An 18,683-nucleotide genomic window follows, 5' to 3' on the forward strand; every position below is an offset into this window, starting at 1 on the left:
TGTGTGTGTGTGTGTGTGTAGGCATGTGTAAGTGAGCAAAGGTTGAACACAGACCCTCATGCATGCTAGGTAAGTGCACAACCACCAGCTACAATCCCAGTCCACTGATTATAACTTAATATATTGCCTACTAAAATGGTGATTTTAGCAAATGTTTGAACCAGGTGTAGTGTGGTTTATCCCAGCTATCTGGAGGCCGAGGCTGGGCAATATGAGTTTGAGGCCAGCCTGCTCTACATAATGAGTTCCAGGACAATCAGAGCAATACAGTGAGACCTTGTCTCAAAAAACAAACTGGTAGAAGCTGGAGAGGGAAGGCTCAGTTTAGAACACATATCGTTCTTGCTTTCAAGGGGCCAAAGGTTTTTTTTTAGTTATTTTTTTAAGATGTACTTATTTATATTGTGTATATGAGTACACTGTAGCTGTACAGATGGTTGTAAGCTATCATGTGGTTGCTGGAAATTGAACTCAGGGCCTCTGCTTGTTCAGGTCCCACTCAACTCCGGCCCAGAGATTTATTTATTATTATATGTAAGTACACTGTAGCTGTCTTCCGACACACCAGTAGAGGGTGTCATATCTCATTACAGATGGTTGTAAGTCACCATGTGGTTGCTGGGATTTGACCTTAGGAAGAGCAGTCAGTGCTCTTACTCGCTGAGCCATCTCTCCAACCCCCATGTGGCCCAAGTTTTATTCCCAAAACTCACCATGTAGATAGCTCACAAGTGCTTCTAACTCTAGCTACAGGAGTATCTGAGGCCTTCAGCATTTGAGGGCACCCAAACATGTGTGCATATATACATGCACACAACTAAAAAAAATAACAAATCCTTTAAAAATTCAGTTGCCAATTAAACACACAATGATTGCTGGTCTCAAGATACAGATGAGTTGGTGGAGTGGGTGCCTAGCGTACAGGATGTCCTGGGTTTGTGTCCCCGTATTCCCAGACTTCATGGAGGTAGAACAGGAGGATTAGAAGTTGTAGGTTCCTCTACTGGATAGGGAGTTTGAGTCTAGTTATAGCTACATGAGGCCCTGTTTAAAAACATTGTTTGCACCAGGCCTGGTGGCGCACGCCTTTAATCCCAGCACTCGGGAGGCAGAGGCAGGCGGATTTCTGAGTTCGAGGCCACCAGCCTGGTCTACAAAGTGAGTTCCAGGACAGCCAGGGCTATACAGAGAAACCCTGTCTCGAAAAACCAAAAAAAAAAAAAAAACCATTGTTTGCAAGGCTTGTTTGTTTATGAGATACCCTGGGCTGTCCTGGGCATTGCTGAGTAGCTAGCGGAGGATGACCTAGAATCCTTCCTCCTCCTTCGAGAGCCTTCCAGATGCTGGGGCCTCAGGCCTGTTTTCTCATACCTAGCACGTGACGGGGGTTGCTTTTTGTGTGTTTGAGACAGGATAGAAGGAAAGTAGTCAAGTAGCATTTTGCCATATTGTAACTTTGATATGTATGCCAAACAGCATGGCAGATATATTTATTAGTTTATAGGCTCTTACAATGAATTAATACATGAAATCCAAATACTACCGTAGTATACATTCAAACATGGAAGCAAAACACTCATCATACATGTAAAACAAGTGATGTTTAAAAGAATGTTGGTAGGAATTAAAGTTCAGGAACCAGGTCCAGTGGTGAATACCTTTAAGCTTTCAGCATTTAGGAGACAAGGGTAGGTGAATTTCTTGAGTTCCAGGTCAGTCTGGTCTACAGAGCAAGTTTCAGGAAAGCCAGGGACACACAGAGAACCCTCTCTCAAAATAATGATGATGATAATAATGATAATAATAATGATGATAGTGTTCAAAGATCCTAAAAACTCCTCAGGAAACTCAGAGCTGGTAAACACGGTAAGAAAGGTAGGAAGAAGTCAACATGTAGGGCGCGGTGTGGTAGAACACACCTTTAATCCCAGCACTGGGGCAGGAGACGTCATAGGAGGAGCTCAGTTGCAGACCATTCTAGTTTACATAGCAAGTTCCAGGGCTACACAGTGAGACAGTCTGAAAAACCAAAACAAACCTAAAATACTACAATAGCCCTAACCAAAGAACTGAAAGACTCTAACATGAAAGCTTTAATACAGGGAAGGAGCCAGCTGGTGCAGTCACTCTATGGGAAGGTTCTTGCTGTACAAGTCTGGTGGCCTCAGCCCAGCCCCGGGCCCATGGGCATGCACAGAGAGCACAACTCCACATATTGTTCTCTCGCTCCCACCTGTGCGCCTGGCCCCATTGCCCGTAATAGCAATGTAAAAAGCACGGAAGGGTTTCTACATTATCCTTTTGCTCATGGACTGGCAGCCTTAATATTGTGAAAATGACTGTTATTACCAAAAAGTATCTACAGACTCAGTGATGTTGTCATTGGAATTCCAATGGCATTCTTCCCAGAAAGAGGAAAAAAAAATCCTAAAATTCCTCTGAGCACAAAAGTTAATCATGAATAGAAAGAGCAGTGCTGTAGGTACCACAGTATTCCATCTCAAATATTACAGAGCTAGACTAAGAAAAGAAAAACAAAAAACCGCATGGTACAGGCACAAAAACAATTTGTAGGTAGACCAATAGAATAGAATAGGAGACTCGGGCCAAGCATGGTGCATATTTGTAATCTCAGAACCCTGGAGATTATGGCAAAAGGATACAGGCAAAAAGCCTGGACTACTACTACCACATAAGGTCTGCCATGTGTTTTAGCCTAAACTACTGCTGGCTTAAATACAGGAACAAATAGGAAGCCAGACGTAATGGTGTTCACCTGTCATCCCAGCACTCTGTAGGTGGAGGCAGGAGGATTGGGAGTTTAACATGAGCTGGGGCTTGATCTCCATGAGACCTAGTCTCAAACCAAACAAACCACAGATGGATAGAGCCATCTCATCTTTGACAAAATCAAGAATATACATAGGAGGGGCTGGAGAGATGGCTCGGTGGTTAAAGAACACTGGCTGTTCTTCCAGAGGACCTGGGTTCAGTTCTCAACACCGACATGGTGGCTCACGACTGCCTATAACAACAGTTCCAGGGGATTCAACATCCTCACACAGATATATATGCAGGCAAACACCAATGCACATAAAATAAAATAAAGAAATTAAAAAAAAGAATATACATAGGAAAAAAAGCATCTTTAAAACACGGTGCTGAGGAAACAGGGTGTCCACATATGAAAGAATGTCACAAGACTCTTATCTTCAGTCTACAATAAAACCAAAAAAAACCCAAAAAAACAAAACAAAAAAAAAAAACAAAGCCAAATCAAACTGAAACAAAAACATGTATGTTCAACATGGATGAAAGACCTTAAGGCCACTCCAAAACTGTTTAGGAAAACATAGGAGTGTGTGGTGCCAACTTTCTGCAGAGGGCTCCCACAGCCTAGGGAAGAATCCCAAGAGTTCAAGTTCTTTACAAAGCCAAAGAAACCACTGACAGAGTGAGGAGACGGCCTATAGAACAGGGAAAAGCCTGTTTGTACACCCAGCAGGGGATTAATATCCAGAATGTGGTCAAAATTGAAAAAAAAAAAAAACCCTCATCTAAACATTGAATGGAAGTAACAAATTGAATGGGCATGCCTCACCCCAAAGGAAGAACTGCAGATGGCCAATAACTACCCAGAAAAGTGTTCAACAAACTTAGCCATAAAACAAATGCCAACTACAACTGCCTTGGTTTTATCTCACCCCCAGCAGTGTGGCTAACAGCAAGAAAACAAATGGAAACAGCCTGGTGTGGTGACTCACACTTGTGACCCTGCCACTTGGGAGGGGCAGAGGAAGGAGTTTGAGGTCAGCATGGGCTACAGAGTGAGAAACCCTGTCTCAAAGGAGAGATACAGAGGTTCGAGAAACCCTGGTACATGGCTGACAGGAGTGTAAATTTGTGTAGCCACTATGCCACTCTGTATGGAGACTCCTAAAAACCCCAAATCTAGCAGTTACCTAGCAGCAACACTCCTGGGTATACACTCAAAGTCAGGATTCCACAGAGGTAGAGACACATGCATATTTATTGCTGCCACTCTAAGTGTCCATCAGTAGATGAGAAAATGTGGAACACAGATGTTATAACACATGCCTGTAACCCCAGCACTGCAGAGGCAGGCGGAGCTCTTGAGTTTCTAAATAGAATGTTGCAGGACAGTCAGGGATACACAGTAAGAGCCTGTATTTTTAAAATGTGGTACACACATATATATATAATGAAATTTCAGTTATGAAGACAAGTGGAATTATGACACGTGGGAAATGAATGAATAATTATGTTAAATAAAATAAGCCCATGCTAGAAGATCATTTCCTCTCATGCAGAATCAACCCAAGCACATGCGTGAGTGCACACACCACTGCCACCAAGGCCATCGCCACCAAAGAAGGTGGAGGAGGAGGGGGGAACCAGAGAGAATAAACCACACGTGTCATAAAAGTAGAAGGTGACACTGTTTGGGAGTAGGAAGGAGACCAACAAGAGGGAGAGGCGGAGGAAGACAGTGTGGGGCAAACAAGAACAAGGCAGCATGGGGTCCACATGTTGGAAATGTCACAGTGAAGCCCATTTCTGTGTATATAACCGAGAATAAAAAATTAAAAACATTTAGGGCTAGCTTGTTGGTGGTAAAGTGCTTGTCCTGCAAGGCCTGACCTATGTTTGCTCCTCAGGCCCCACGTAAATAATGTGGCTATGGTGGTGTGAGTCTATATACTGGCTGTGGGAAGCTGAGACAGGTGGATACCTATGTGTGTCTGGACAGCCAGTTGTCTAGTTCTAGGCCAAGTGGGCAATGCTTACGCACTGGCACCCAAGGTTGTCTTCTGGACCCAACAGAAGCACATGCAGCACACAAATATGCACTCACACAAAACCTTAAGGAAAAAAATCAATGACGGCGGTATAGTCCAGTGTTTGCTTGGCATACACCAGGTCTCATGGCTATTCTAGCACCCAGCACTGCTTTAAAAGAATAGGTTCTTGGAGTAAATAGAAGAAGTTGCATCTCACTGTATTAATGTGTTCACAGGTGGTGCATGAAGAAGGGTTAAATTGGGCATGGCTGTGCACACCTGTAATCCCAGCACTTCAGAGGCGGAGGCAACCCTCACTGCCCTGCAGTCTGGTGTCTAAACCACGACAGCCTGAACATGTGATTACAGCCACACTCCTCTGTTTCGTTTTGGTTTTGAGACAAGGTCTCACTTGTAGCCCTCGCTGTCCTGAAACTCACTGTATAGATAGGACTGGCCTTGAACATAGAGTGATCTATCTGTCTACCCTGCCTTCTGAGGCTGTGATTAAACAAACACAGTGAGGTTCAGTGAGGCTGAATGAACCACAGCTGACTTTTTTGTGGTACAGTCTTCATTGGTTCTAATAGTAAGTGGAAGAAGGAGGGGTATATTAGACATATCTACAGACAGGATCTCCCTATTTCTTGTTGTTGATGTTCATTTTGTGCTGGCTGATATGAAGTTTTTGTTTTTCTGGGTTTTTTTTAAAGACTATAATATAATCACATCATTTCTCCTGTCTCTCACTTGAAGTTTTTATATCCAGCATTCTTCCTTAATGTTGTATATATTTCTAAAGGAAAGCACTATTTCTTATTTCCACGTTCTTCAGAATTCATTACCTTTCTCTAATGGAAGAATTTGACTCTTAACTAAGCTGTTCACAAATAGTCCTCATGTAAACAAGTTTATCAAGTTTAAATTGTTGTCAGATTGGCCTGTGTTCTACAGACGATCAAACTGTACTGTTTTCCCCTTGACTGTATATTCTGCTAGAAGAGGCTGTGTTTGCTCAGAACCAATGTGGTATCCAGTCTTGCACGTGTGCATGTGCAAGTGCTCATGAAGGTACATGTATGTGCATGGCAGGCAGAGGTGGCATCAGGTCTGTTCCTCTCTCAGACTCTTTAGTTTTTGTGACAGGGTCTCTTGCTAAACCTATATATAGGACACTAATTTGGCTAGGCTAGTTGACTTTCCTTGTGCTTTGATTATAGGCATATGTGGTCATATTCAGCTTTTTATGTGGGTGTTGTGAATTCAAACAGGGCTTCGTGCTTTCACAGCGAGCACTTGGACAACTGAGCTCTCCCTCCACCCAATGTGTTGTATCATAACAGTGTCATCTACAGCTTTCATGTTGGAAAGCCATGTAATTGAGTCTCACACACACACACACACACACACACACACAGGGCTGGGCATAGTGGGCCAGATGCTATGGTGCCTCTGTGAGGTCCAGGCCAGCTGGGGCTGTACACTGGGATCCTGTCTCAACAAAAGCAAAAGTAAAAACCACCACAACAAAGAAAAGCCATATGCTTGGATGTTACACTAGATCATATTAATAAGTATGAAGCACACAATGAGCACTCATTTTTAGTTTCTATACTGATAACACCATAGGTATCACAGATAAAATATTGGTGTTCATCTGTTATAGACTCCAGTGGACAGCATTCTCATTTATTCTTTAGGTGAGCTGCTAAGAACCAGTGGTCACTCGTACTTTTGAATTCTAACCAGATTTTTTTTTTTTCATGATCTGTCCCCAAATCAGAGATAATGGTGGTAGGGGTTTTGTTGGGGAGAACACTGAATAAATTTGAAACACAGAATACTTTTATTTTCTCTCAGTAGAGATTTTTTCAGTGGTTTCCAGGCAATCCCTGGGAATGAGAGAGAAGTAAGGAAGGGGCAAGGATAGTGTCAGATTTACTCTGCCTCATTCAAAGTGTTAGTTAACCATCGGTACTGAGTTGTCTATCTTATTGTGCGTGTAACAAGCTCTTGTGGGGTCCTGCTAGGAAGCCAACTATGACTTATGACACTTGACCAGGTTCCAGCTAATGAGAAGGGTATGTCCTCTCCTCCATGAAATGATCACTGTGTAAATTCAGATGAGATTTGCTCATTGTGGGTTATGGTAAGTTGGGGAAGTATGAGGGAAGGAGGAGGTAAGACATGAACGAGGTAACCTTTCTCATCTCTGAGTGGAGGAAAGGAGAGGGGGCAAAGGTGGGGTCATAGTGAGCTGGGCTGAGGTGGTGAGTGGTTTCAATGTTGTTGGGAAGTCTGGAGTCTTCAAGGAATGTGGGGTTCCCTTCTCACTATCTACAGATAAGACTCCAGATTATGAACCTTTTCAGTACAAATGAATTTTGTGGTATTTTATGCTTCAAAAATAGATCCAATTCCGTTTCAGTTCTCATTTGTTTTTATATAACTGGAGGTTTCAAATTTTAAAATCTTTGCATTCTGAAAAATCACTGTAGATAGAGGCCACAGTCTAGCTGCTAAACATGAAGCCTAAGTTGTGAAGATGCCAACCTTCAGATTCTGTTATTGCAAACCACCTTTGTAGAACCAGAGCCTTGATCTTTGCTACTTTTCATTTTACAAATATAAAACGTAGTGTTTTCTCCCTATATGATGTGATATATGATATGACATGATATGATATGACATGATATATGATATGACATGATATGATATGATATATAATTGCAAATACAGAGAGTAAGAGAAAATTCGCTAGGAAATTTACAGAAAGTAGGCTGGGATATGGCTCATTGGGTTCAAACACTTGCCAAGCCAAATATGAGAGGACTTGAGTCTTAGATCTCCAGAACTTATGTAGAAGTCAGCATGCATGCTTGTGATCTCAGCACAGCAGTGGGTAGAGTCAGGATCCTCAGGCTAAGCTGCTATAGACTAGTCAGGCTCAGCAAGCGCTTGGTTCAACAAGAGACCTGGTGAACAGTAAAGGAAGACACATGATGACAGCTTCAGGACTCCCTCTGTGCACACACACACATGTGCACCCACATACATGTGACCATGCATACACACATGAAAAATTCACAGAAATTGATTCTTTAAACAAAAAACTAATGACATAATTTCCGTCTACTTTGAGGGCATTTGTGAAGCATGTGTGTGTGTAGGTAGAAGATTGGAATGCCCATCGCAGGCCACAGCGTTTAGTTATTTGGAATAATACTTTTCCTGAGTGAAGCCTGACTGTAACAAGAAAGTCAAATGAAGATTGGCCAATTTTAAGATTGAGCTCTTCTCTGTGTCTGATACAGCCAGCAGGCCCCAGCACACCCAACAGAGTCTCTTACACCCACTAGAGTCTCTTACAGCAGGCCCCAGTACACCCAATAGACTCTCTTACAAGACTGGGGAAACCCAGCACACTTGGACCGGTGGCCACAGCCAGGTGACTTGCTCTGACAGGGATTTGGCTTGATGCTCCCAGTGTGTTAGCAGTGAAGTTGAATGGTGTTTCCAGATTAACAATGTCAAGAATACTTAGAAAACGTTTGTGTGAACATCTTTTTAAAATTTCTAAATTCAGCATTTTGATACAAATACCCATGGTTTTCTTCTGTGTTTACATGCAGCCAGGAGCTATGGGCGGAGACGAGGTAATTTTTTTTTTTTTTAATGAGATCTTTTGCTTGCCAAACTGTGAGTAAGTACGAGTCTGTGTGTGTTAATGCCTGTGTGTATAAGACAGTAATTAATGTATGGCCTGATGTCCTAATGTAATTATTTTAGAAAGGTTATTATTTTATTATAATTATTTTCCTGTTTATCAGTAATTTGTTTTTTAATCATAATAAAGATACAGGAAAGTATCTGGAAGTTTTTGTTGTTTGGATTTTTGTGAATGGACCTGGGAAAAATAAAGGCCAAGTGTATGTGGGTTTTGGCCCTGTATTTCTATGTTCTTTTCATAGAGGGTAGAAGCTAATTTTGGGGGGCAATTTTTGATTTTACTAAGTTGTCTGGTGAATTTTTTTCTATTGCATCAAAGGCAAGTTTCTCCTAAAGTTAGGAGGAGCTTACGTTTTAAGGTCTTTACCTAGAAGTTGTGTGTTTGTGCTTGTGGTTTTCTTTTAAGAGGTACCACAAAATTTGCTCTAGTCCCTGTAAAACCTGAACTAATTAATATAACTTTCATTTGTGTAATGCTATAATCCTTTTGAATATTTCCATATCTGTAGCTGTCTATGAATGGTTTAAGTAGCAGCCAGAGGAAACCTAGCAGACGGGAAAGGGAGAATTTAGGGCAAACACCTGTGTTGTAGTCAAAATCTGTGACTCAGATCTGATTTCCTTCTCTGAAAATTATGAGGTAATAGATCCAATCATGTCCAACTTCATAATATCAGAAGCTGTAGCTTTAAGAAAAGGCGCATATGTCTGCAAAGCATTCCACAAATGTAAGATGTGTCTGCTGCTCGTTGCAGAAGCTGGGGAAGACGTGTGACTGGCTTGCTGTGTGACCTCAGTTAAAGCTAGAGCCAAAATTAGAATCTGTCTGTCTGTCTCATATGTGCTAATGTTTACCTTTTATCAGGATATTTTTGACTTTGCTTGTTATAAAGAGCAAATAAAGAGAATATTAAATTGATAGTATTTTACAGAGTAAATATTTACAGTGTAAATATGATTAGATAAATGCATATTGGCTGAATTTAATATACATATGATGGAACATTAATTTATAATCACTCTTTGGGGAACTATATTTTGTATTTGTTTTTGGTATAAAATAACTTTTATTTATATATATTTTTATCTATAGAATATATCTATAGAACCAGAAAATTTACAAATGGATAATTCTCTCTTTTTTTTTTTTTGTCAAAAAATTCTTCAGGTAAAACAGTATACAGGGTCACTTGCATTTAAAATAATATAGTGGTAGACAGTAGATAGAAGTACCTAATCATAAAGGTGAAGACCTTATAGTCAGATCTCCATATCTCCTGTCTTGCCATCACGTAGATTATCCACCTTGCTAGCTGGGTACACTGATTATGTCTCTCTTCTCCCAGCACTTGTCCTAAAGAGAGGACAAGTAGGACAGTTGCCTCACTGGACTCTACAACAGATGCAGTTGTGTTCTCTGTACAGTAAATGACAGCTTTCTTAAATTGTTTCATTGTCACAAACAAAAAAATAGAGGTTAAAATACAAATATTAGGCAGGGATAGATAATTTAGTTATAGTAAATTAACCCAACTAGTATGAAGATCATACCTTTTCAGAACACAGAATTTTTAAAATTTACAAAAACAGCATTGAAATAGCAATGTAACTTACACCGTGATTTTGTGACATTAGTCACATGAAATAGAGGCATACTTTTGAGAATTTCTACCTAATTTATAGAGCTTCCTTCATAACAAGTTAAACCATAAATTTACCGTAACCATGGAATGAGAGGCACACTCCCAGCTGGTTTCGGTGAGTTGGCCTGGCTCTCACACCGGGTGAGTCCTTATCCTCTTTTGCTTAGGAACTTGAGAACTGGCCTCCATCTTACCACACATGAAGATGAAAATTACTAGATGTAAAAATATTTCTCCAGTTGAAATATTGATCATTCAACACAGTTTTTGCGTTCAGCAGTTTTTAATCTTAGGCACCTCCTACAACATGTACGACAGGGACCTCCAACATTCAGACCTGAGCTGCAGATAAGAAAGCTGCGGCCCCGAGTGGGGAAGTGGCTTAGTTGGTAGAAGGCTTGCCTAGCATTCCTGAAGCCCCTGAGCTCTGCTCCCAGCACGGAATGAAAGCAGATGTGGGGTGCACTCCAGCAATCCCAGCACTTGGGGTGAAGGCTGGAGGGAGTTGATTGCTTTAATCCATAGGAGTAAATACCATAAATGCCATTCCTATTTATTTATTTTGATGTTGGAGCTTAAAGCCAATGCCTCATACATACATACACACCAGGCAATGACTTACACTAAGTGCCATTTCTATCTCTGCCTTTCTTATTTTTAATTTCAAAAAGTAAAATGCTAGAAATAACTATTAATTCCTTTTTACGCCATACTTGTTTCATGTTGGTAGAAAGTGCAGGATGGGTGGGGACTAGAAAATTTTCCATGGAAGTAGACATGAGGACTGCCTTTCCTCACGCATAATCAGTCGCTTGCCGAGACTTGCCTCTGGTTTCTTAAGCTTGCCTCTCCTCCCAGTTGCTCTCATGTTTGCTGCCATGTCACTCTGTTCCCCACTGAGGGTTCCCATGATCTAGTAGGTGCAGCCTCTCTTCTCTCATCTTTCTCTGGTCAGTTGTGCGCTTTGCTGTCCACTGCTCATTGCCGAGTGCTGACTGACCACTCATCCTTTCTTCTATCCTATCTCATCAGTGTCAACCAAACTCAAGCCCCCGCCCCTCTGTGTGTGTGTGTGTGTGTGTGTGTGTGTGTGTGTGTGTACACCCTATGTCAGCCTTGTGACTGCAGAAGTCAAAAGAGAGCATCTGATCCCCTGGAACTGGAGTTAGAGATGGTTGTGAACTGCTGGGAACGGAACCCAGGTCCTGGGCAAGAATAGCAAGTGGTCTTAACTGCTGAGCCACCTCTCCAACCCTGCCCGAGCTCTGTCCAATGGTCTGATAGACAGTTTTTCCCTCTGCTTCTACTACCTTGTATTCTTCCTGTGTTTTCTTTGATTCTTCAGTTGAAGATAAGTAAATCTGAGGATAAATTTGACTTGTGTGAAACACTATGCTCTGTTGATTAGGATTGTTTTGAAATAACATTCATCTATGCAGAAGAGTTTGGCATTATATTTTTTCAGTCATTAGCTGGAAATAATGGTACTTGCCCTTAGTCCTAGCCACTCAGAAGGCTGAGGCAGGAGGATCACTTGAGCTAGGAGTTTTGTGTCAGCCTAAGCAGTACCATAAGCTCCTATCTTCAAATAAATAAATAAATAATAATTAAAAATTATTTGCTAGACCTGGTGGCATAAACCTGTAATTCTAATGCTTAGGAGGCTGAGGCAGGAGGATTGCCTCATGTTTGAGACTGATAGTGAGTATCAGGCTAGCCAGAGATCCACCACAAGACCCTTTCTTGAAATTCGTAAAAGCCAGGTTTAGTGGCACGTACCTTTAATCCCAGCAGTTGGGAGGCAGAGGTGAGACCCTGTCTCAAATAACTAAATGAACGAATGAGTGGGTAAGGAAAGAAAGACTTTACTTTTATCATTTTGAATGTCTTAATCTTCCTTGTACCAGATGATGTGCTAATTACCACCTATAATATTTTGATTACCTTTGTCTTAAGTCTGCAGATTGCTTGTCAGAGATGAAGTAGGGAATGGGGGTGTTGGGTAGAAGAAACAGGTAGCAGGTGACAATGTTTGATCCATGCTTTTAATTTAGTCTTCCATTCTAAGAGAGAAGGGGCAGAAATCCCTTTCTTTAAATATAGTGATTTAGTTATGTGGGGTGGGGCAAGTGCTTTCATGTCTAACCTTGTTACTCCCAGCCCCATATCATGTAATTCTGATGAATTGATAGGCTTCTGCAATGCTGTCCATTCATGTGGAAGGATTAAGTTAGCGTCTAGACTGTTCAAAAACAGTCTAACAAGTGATTGATATATCTTAACTACGTCATTCTACTTATGCTTAAGACTAGAACTGGAGGGCAAGCGGGATGGCTCACAGGCTGAGTACATGTCATACACACCTGACACCTGAGCCTGCTCTCAGGAACTCCCAGGGGTGGATGGCTGACTCAAGAGTTGTCCGCTGCACACTCCTCACCCACAGTAAACACAAAACACTCAAAACACAGTAGAAAGAAATAGAGCTTTACTGTACCTCGAACTAACTCTCTGTGGTATATGTGCATGTTGGTGAATTCTTTAGGAACAGGAAGTAATGGGAATATATGTAAATGATTTGAGTTTTGAAAACAAAAATTATGCCAGAGGAATCCAGTAAATCTGGAATAGGGAGAATTTCAGGAATCTTTGGATACTAGACGAAGAGCTGGAAGCAAGAGACCTAGTGTGTGATTCAGCTAAGAAGAGAGGGTAGCGATGAGACTGTCATGTCCTGAGTTTGCATGGAGTCAGACTGAGGAAAACCTGGTGGTGAGATGGCCCTTGCTGTCGCTTTTGAATCAGAAGGCGAGTCTCTGGGCACAGATATGTTGGAGCTGACAAAGGAGGGGTTAAGGAAAACATAGTGGACAGGAAGGACTAGGTGGGGCTGTAGCCCAGTGTTAGAGCCCTGCCCTATCATGTCTGAGGTCCTGGCTTTTAATTCTCAGCACTAGGGGTGATGGTGGGGTAGAGGATTATGTGTGAAAGAATGAGACGGGAAATAAGAGTCAGTCTTTTCATTAGTGCCCATTTTTAGTTTGTTACTGCGGAAATTGGTGTCTGTTACATCAAAGGATCGTAGCATTATCCTTCAGAAATATTCTTCCTCTAACAAGTGTAATGTGAAGTCGGGCATGGTGGCACACTCCTTTAAGCCCAGCACTTAGGAGGCAGAGGCAGGTGGATTTCTGATTTACGAGGGAGGCCAGCCTGGTCTACAGCGTGAGTTCCAGGACAGCCAGGGCTACACAGAGAAACCCTGTCTCGAAAAACCGGGAAAAAAAAAAAAAAAAAAAAAGAAAAGAAAAGAAAAGAAACAAGTGTAATGTGTGCTCAACCCTATTGGAAACTAGTCTGCTAGGTGGTGCCATATAAGATCTTTGCTTACATGCCTCTCTTCTTTTGCCTCCTTTCTTCTTTCTTCTCTTCCTCCGTCTCCTTTTTAATAGAGTCTCTCTGCGTCACCCTGTAGCCCTGTATGTGCTGTGTACAGGTTTTCTCACACTCATGACAATGCTTCTACCTTTAGCCTCCCCAGAGCTGAGCTTGCAGGCAGGTGCTACCATGCTTGCTGCTTACACATTTACTAGATTTCACATGAACATGAATTCTTGTGGGTTCATGGAGACATCTGTCTACATGATGCTTAATCATGCTAGTGGGGTGTGTGTGTGTTCATGCTGTTGGGTTTGACTGAACCCGTTTTGATATGCATGATAATCATGTGTTCTACCATTGAGCTGGACCTCCAGCTCTACACCAGTGTTCTTGCGGTTTAACAGAATGCTTCAGTTATACAGCAGCAAGGGTGATCCACACGTGTCTATCTGAACAGTGTAAATGAGCAAATGGGAAGCATGATTCGAGTTGCTGTTATACATATTTAGGCCATAAACATGCATGCACTCTAGTGGATGGCCTTAATTAAGAAGTTCTAAGGTTCTTGAGTTGAGGGCATCTTTCTGTGGCAAGCCCGCTGTGAGAGGGGTTTGCTGCTTGCTGGTGAGACTATGGTACAGCTGAGCTCCGTGAGTGAAAGACACAAATAAATGGTTCTAGAGTGAAACAGACATGGGTTGAAGAATGAAATGTTTGTGATTATAATCTCTTGAATGTTATTGGTAAGTGTAGTGGTGGAAAAATATGAACACAAAAGAGGGAAAGGAGATGAACAAGAAAGAGAGGGAGAGGAGTCAGGTCACTCGCTTTTCACTGTTGTGAGAAATCGGTGTGAGAGGAAGCAGAGGAAGAATGAAGATGGAGTTCTGGGCCTTCTGTCCATTGTGGTCACTAAGTGTCTGCATGCCAACCCCATCTTACACTCTAGACATGGTCTCTCACTTTGCTTGGAATTTTCTCTAGGTAGGACAGAGATGGTAAATAAATGAGACTAATTTTTATTCATTTGATAAAATCCAGGCACTAGTGAGTCGGCCCATTGGGTAAAGACGCTTGCTGCATAAGTCTGGTGACCTGGGTTCAATTTCCAGGCCCCACATAAAGATGTAAAAAGAACCAGTCACACTGAATTGTCCCCAACTTCCACATGTGCACCATCACCCATGAGCCTACAGAACACAGAAATGAAGGTAAAGTAGTTGTTTTAGAAAGACCAATGGTGCTACAGGATTGTAACTATAGAACTTGGCAGGTAGAGGCAGAAGGATTAGGAGTTTAAGGCCAGCCTTTGGCTACATAGTGAATTCCAGGTCAGACTGAGGCACAGGAAACTTTAACTCTTCCATTCTCTCCTCTCTCCATCTGTTTTTAAATAGGACAGAATGGGAGATGACCTATTTCAGCGATGGAGAGGTCAGATGATATTTAAAGTGAAGCACAAAGGATGAGGAGATATCTGGGGCTTCTTGTTTGAGATAGTGTCTCACTGTCTGTTCTAAGCTGGCTTTGAATTTAGGATTCTCCCGTCTCCAGTGTCTTTCCTAGAGTATTAGGATTACAAGCATATACCACCATGCATGGCTTTTAATTTTTTAATTATGGAAACTTTCAAGCGTATAAAAATGTGGAGGAGTTTAATGACTTCTCCTCTGGCCTCTGCAGGCACCAGTCATGCATTCAATGCCCGTACATACAGTCAGGTAAAGCACCCATTAATAGAAATAAAGGCAGCTTTTAAGAAGGGACGGTGGCAGAAGTAGCTTGTAGAAAAGATCTTGAAAATACTCTATGCCCAGAAAGGATGTCAGTCACACAGCATTTACTCATCTGAATTTGCAGATGAAGAAAATCTACTGAGCACAAAGAATAGTGATGACCTAGAACTGAGTGGTTGTAGGAAAATAGAAGTGACTTCTAATTGGTTAAATGTATGAAGCATGTGACATGTGAATTATATTTCAGTAAGACTGTTGTCTTTAAGAAGACTTGAGACAGGCTGGAGAGATGGCGTCAGCGGTTAAGGACACTGACTATTTTTCCAGAGGTCCTGAGTTCAAATCCCAGCAACCACATGGTGGCTCACAACTGTCTGTAGTGGGATCCGATGCCGTCTTCTGGTGTGTCTGCAGACAGCAACAGTGTACTCATATACATAAAACAAACAAATCTTTAAAGGGGGTGGGAGGTGCTGGCTCAGCTGTTAGACTAGGCTCACAACCAAAACTGTAAGAAGACTCGAGGCAAGGAAATGGCTGATACCGTTGAGTGTTAGGAGGAGTTTGGACGGAGGATGGGAGCCTGCTTTTACTGACCTTTTACTTCGTGTAGGGATTTTGAGCTTGGTCCAAGTATGGAAGGAGATCATTGCAGAGCCTAGTGATTAACTTTGTTTCGAAAACAGGGCTCTGCTGCTTGGAGAGGAAGAGAAAGGAGAGTGTGTGTCTACTTAGAAGATGTCAAGATAACAAGAAATGGTGGGATGTAGGTTAGTATGGTGGCAATGAGGGTGTAGAGACATTGACAGTGATGCATCCTAGAGAGAAGACGCTGCAGAACCAGAAGACTAGCATTGCACAGATGGGTGGGATGCAGCAGTCACTCAGAAGGTGACCTTGGTGATCTGGCAGAAGCTGTGGGGTGAATGGTAATGCCATGACTTGAAATGGCAGTGGGAAAACAGAATTTAGGGTAGATATTGAGAGTTTACTTGTAACTGGATGTGTTGGCACACATCTTTAATCCTAGCATGCAGGAGGCAGAGGCAGGCAGATCTCTGTGAGTTTGAGAACAGCCTGGTCTTTATGGTTCATTTCAGGTCATCAAGGGCTATAAGACATTGCCTCAAAAATTATTTAATAGGAATTTGCTAGTAAGCATATGATGACTCAGATATACCACTTTTTAATATAAAGTAAAATTAGTTTTTATTATGTAAGAGTTCTGTGCAAGGCATGGTGGCAAGCCCCACACTGATGCTGAGGTACTTATAGACCGGAGGAGAGTCAAGAGTTTGAGGCCACCCTGGGCTACATAGTGAGGCCTGTGTGAAAACAAAGAAGCAAAGCCAAACAAACTGCTCAATAAGAGAGTCTGGAGTCTCTTACTACATTATAAAGTAAGACCCAGAGAGGTGATCTGTCCTCTCCAACGTTGAAGACTGGAGATGAAGCTGGAAACTATTTCAATTTCTGTGGAGATTATTTATTTAGTTTTAGGAAACATTTCTCATCATCCCTTTTTGTTAAATTCCTAAGCTGATTTCTGAGCCGCTTGCCAGACTGAGCCAAAAGGACCCGAGAGTGGAACAGTTGGACCAGAAATGTCCTGGACAGCTGCGGTCCTGGGGCTTCAGCAAATGCTGGTATGATGTCTTTAGAAGCACAACATGGTCATTACTCTGGTTTCCCCTTCATTTGTTGTGGGAAGACGCTTTCTGGCGAGGACAGTCTTGAAGCTTTGCCTTGCGTATTAGCACTTTGCAGGTCATCTGGCACTGGCTTCTGCAGCTCTTTTAGCTTCAGGTCATTGCCATTTTCAAATATTATTATTCATTGACTTATAGACTGCACATTCTGAGCAATAACTAAGAGTATATACCAGGAGCAGGTGGAAACCCACATGGCCAAGGTAGAACAGTCAAGAAGCCTTTTCTTTTTCTTCTGTTGAAATATTGTATATAAATTTTCTGTGGAAGTATCTGAGGTTCTAATTCAGATTTATGCTATCTTCACATAGGAGTATACATCTTTTAGGCTATAATATGGATTGTTTAAAGCATTTTGGTGTTGGGGAATGTTTTTCTTAAAACAAATATTTCAGAGGGGTGCTAGGTAGTGAGGCAGGACTACAGGGTAGCTCCCGTGCAGCTTCATAAGATTTCAGTTACTAGTTACATGTCCAGAAACTAAAACTTCAGTTTCGCTAGGAATAGCCTTTTTTGAGACAGTATCTCATATAGTCCATCCCGAACACACATCTCAGACCCCGTCACTACTGCTCACATTTAAGGCAGGGTCTTGCTATCCTGGGTAGGTTCAGGTACACTCTGCAGGCCAGGGTGGCCTCAGACATGAGAGCCTCCTACTCAACCTCCCAAGTGCTGAGGTTTCCCGCATGTGCCAAACAACCCATCTGGGACAATTTGTTTTGAGCATGGATATATGCCAACCAAATGACTATATGAATAATAGCCTCCCAAGGGTTCAGTGGACTGCTCAGAATGCCACTGCACTACCTTACCCTGGTGAGAGTGTGCAGCAATGAACGCATCACTGGCCTGTTCCAAGACCACCCCTCACAGTAACAAAACATTCAGAGCCAAAGGCCTGAAGCTCTGTCTCAACACCCACAACCAGTAATGTGACTCCACCTCCAGGGTATCCTCTTCTGGTGGCCATAGGCACCTGCACACACATGGCAAACACAGAGAGACGCTCAGACACATACATTCTAATGTAAATAAGTAAACAGTCCTTCAGGAGCTTATGACTAGAGCAGAGGGAAACAGATGGCTGTCAGAGCGTGGGACCACTCTAGCCACAGAAGTGCTCCTTCTTAGCATCTCTCTCTCTCTCTCTCTCTCTCTCTCTCTCTCTCTCTCTCTCTTCCCTTCTCTCTCTCTCTCACTCACTCTCACTCTCTCTCTTTCTTTTTGAGACAAAATGTAGTCCTGGCTGCCTGGAATTCGCTATGTAAACTAAGTACTAGGCTGACAATCTCTTTTCTGCTGGGTCTTGAACCTGGGATCTTTATGCAAACTAAGCAAGTCCTCTCCACTGAACCATACCTTTAACTCTCCCTCATCCCCAAAAGTGTCTTTGAATTGCTTCCTGAAGCAGTTTTCTCACCTATTAGGCACCAGGCCGTCATGTCACAGTAAAGCTGATTAGAGATCTCCTATTCTCAATCATGAGGCTATACTTTCCTTAACTCAGATGTTTCTAAGGCTCATACATTTCATACAGATCTCTTTCAGTGGCCGCCTGCGGCAGACAGAGAACATCGTCTCTCCGTGGTTCTTAAACTTTAGCAGAGGAATCACTGGGATAGGGGTGCAGAGCTTGAAGCCTGGCTTCCACAAATTCAGATTAGTGGATTTGAGGATTGG

General features: G+C 42.2%; 1 protein-coding gene across 11 annotated transcripts in view; it reads left to right on the forward strand.

The window, feature by feature from the left end:
* Nucleotides 1–18,683, forward strand: part of Cpeb3 (cytoplasmic polyadenylation element binding protein 3) — a 184,791-nt gene that overhangs the window by 91,589 nt on the left and 74,519 nt on the right. For 9 of the 11 annotated variants that reach the window (XM_029472535.2, XM_029472532.2, XM_029472531.2 and 6 more), the window contains exon 5: nt 8,435–8,458. The exons of the other annotated variants lie outside the window; for them this stretch is intronic. In XM_029472535.2, the coding sequence (XP_029328395.1) occupies nt 8,435–8,458 (24 nt within the window). The remainder of the gene's footprint in view (nt 1–8,434; nt 8,459–18,683) is intronic. 11 annotated transcript variants of the gene reach the window in all.

The sequence above is a fragment of the Mus caroli genome, unplaced genomic scaffold, assembly GCF_978045245.1.
Source record: "Mus caroli unplaced genomic scaffold, Mus_caroli_1 scaffold_20, whole genome shotgun sequence".
NCBI classification, from domain to species: Eukaryota; Metazoa; Chordata; class Mammalia; order Rodentia; family Muridae; genus Mus; species Mus caroli.